Consider the following 2,500-nt stretch of genomic DNA (forward strand, 5'->3'; position numbering starts at 1 on the left):
AAAAATGCCAACATGGCACTGCCATATTTATTATTGAAGTCATAAAGTTTTTTTTAACATGCCTCAAAACAAGCTTGGAATTTGGGGACATGCTCTCCGTGAGAGAGCATGAGGAGGTTGGGGGGGGGGGGGTTAGTGCTGCAAGGGGTTCTGGGTATTTGTTCTGTTGTGTTACGGTGCGGATGTTCTCCGGAAATGTGTTTGTCATTCTTGTTTAGCGTGGGTTCACAGTGTGGCGCAGATTTGCAACAGTGTTAAAGTTGTTTATACAGTCACCCTCAGTGTGACCTGTATGGCTGTTGACCAAGTATGCCTTGCATTCACTTTGTGTGTGTGAAAAGCCGTAGATATTATGTGACTGGGGCCGGCACGCAAAGGCAAAAATGGTTCATAATTTCTCCCTACGTCCGTGTACCACTCCGTTTTAAAAAGTCATAAATTTTACTTTTTGAAACCAATACCGATAAATTCCAATATTACATTTTAAAGCATTTATCGGCCGGTGATATCGGCAGTCCGATATTATCGGACATCTCTAATATTTTTGGCCATTACACACATTTTGAACAGTAACACTGTTTGACTAATATAGGAAAATACAACACTGTACTTTAATCATGTGATTCGTTTGAGAATCCCTGCCCTATAAAAGAGTTAAATTATGCAACATGTCTTAAACAGCTTGTCCCTTTTTTTTTTCTCATTCACTACATGTTTGCTTTTACTACTTGCAATTTCTTTCCGTCCTTGAAGGTTTATTGCTTCATGTCGCTCCTTTCCTGATCATGTTGCGCGACAGGATCCGAGGACTACGATCACAAAACACGTCAGTCACGCTCACTATATTTGCTTGGCGACTGAGAGCTTCACACTCAAACCAACACATACTAAGAAAATCACACCAAAAAGTGCATCTATTAAGTGTACTAAGTTCCTGTTAATGACATTAAATCACTAGAACATACGGTGCAACCCCCATACACTGCAAGAAGTCAGTGGTCAAAAACAAGAAAAAATACTAAAATTAGTGGTATTTTATTTGAACTAAGCAAAATTATCTGCCAATAGAACAAGACAATTTGGCTTGTCAAGACTTTCCAAAACAAGTAAAATTAGCTAACCTCAATGAACCCCAAAATACCTTCAAATAAGTATATTCTCACTAAGTGCACTTTTCTTGGTAGAAAAAAAAGACCTTTGCTCAATGTGTTGGAAAATATTCTTAAATGAAGTAAATGCTAGTGCCATTATCTTGACATAATGATATGCGCTCGGCATTACATTTCTTGAAACCAGCAAACCGCTTGTTACTCGGGGTCTCCTATCCACTCAGGCAAATCACATGGTCTAAAAATGCATTTTTCCATGGATAACATGACATCATCGCACCAAGTGCGTGGTCTTTCAGTCAATTAGTGCGCATATATACAGCCCGGCCAAAATCGATTTAATTGTAATTTTGAAGAATTTATCTGAATGTGCATGAACTATTTCTGTTCAAAATTGTTAGAAATGTTAAATGTTTAAATATTAACTGTCAGTTTACTGTACTGTGCCAACTGTACTACTATATGAGTACTTATTTTCTATTTTATTGAAAATAAAACAGCAAAGTCCATTTGGCTGTCATCTGTTTTAATTATGAGACACAATTGTGTCAGTCATGATTTTTTTTTTTCATGCTTGAAATAAGAAATGATTACTTTAAAAAAGTAGTTTTATACTTGTGAGTGTTGATGACACAGCTTTGCAACAGTTGATATTCTAGTTTCAAGCATGTTTTACTCAATATAGGTCATCAAATCTCAGCAACAAGCTGTAATATCTTACTGAGATCATTTAGGACCAAAACACTTAAAACAAGTAAAACACTCTAACATAAAATCTGCTTAGTGAGAAGAATTATCTTATCAGACAGAAAATAAGCAAATATCACCCTTATTTGAGATATTTCATCTTACTTAGATTTCACTTTTTGCAGTGTAGTTCCTGTTTTTCGTGCACCCTTTGTTTTGGTTGCTTATTGTTTCCACCTGCCTCTGATTGGTGTTCGCCCGCTCACCTGCTGCCCGAGCACTAATCAGAGGCATTATTTAAGCCTGGCGTCATAGTTCGCTTCATGCCTTGTCCACATCCGATTTGTTTGCTCCATGATCGTCACGTAAGTTTGTTGTCCATAATCTATGCTAAGTGTTCGCCTTGTTTCCCGTTTTTGTACCTTTTTTGAGTTTTGAGAATGACATGTTTTTACCTGCACGCCTTGTCCGGAGTAGTCCGTCTGCCTTCCTGGGAGAACCACCCCGCAGTAAGCAGCACAAACCACGTCGTGAAAGGAAATAGTGTGTTAAAAAAGTACCTTATCTTTTCTTAGTACCGTATTTTTCGGACTATAAGTCGCAGTTTTTTTCATAGTTTGGCCGGGGGTGCGACTTATACTCAGGAGCGACTTATGTGTGAAATTATTAACACATTAGCGTAAAATATCAAATAATATTATTTA

At 37.6% G+C, this 2,500-nt stretch overlaps 1 protein-coding gene across 1 annotated transcript in view; it reads left to right on the plus strand.

The window, feature by feature from the left end:
- Positions 1–2,141: 2,141 nt before the first annotated feature.
- LOC133640839 (potassium voltage-gated channel subfamily S member 3-like) overlaps positions 2,142–2,500 on the plus strand; it is a 13,992-nt gene continuing 13,633 nt past the window's right edge. The window contains exon 1 of the mRNA XM_062034519.1: positions 2,142–2,161. Coding sequence (XP_061890503.1) covers positions 2,151–2,161 — 11 coding nt within the window. The 5' untranslated portion in view covers positions 2,142–2,150. The remainder of the gene's footprint in view (positions 2,162–2,500) is intronic.

This window comes from Entelurus aequoreus, linkage group LG23 (genome assembly GCF_033978785.1).
Source record: "Entelurus aequoreus isolate RoL-2023_Sb linkage group LG23, RoL_Eaeq_v1.1, whole genome shotgun sequence".
Lineage (NCBI taxonomy): Eukaryota > Metazoa > Chordata > Actinopteri > Syngnathiformes > Syngnathidae > Entelurus > Entelurus aequoreus.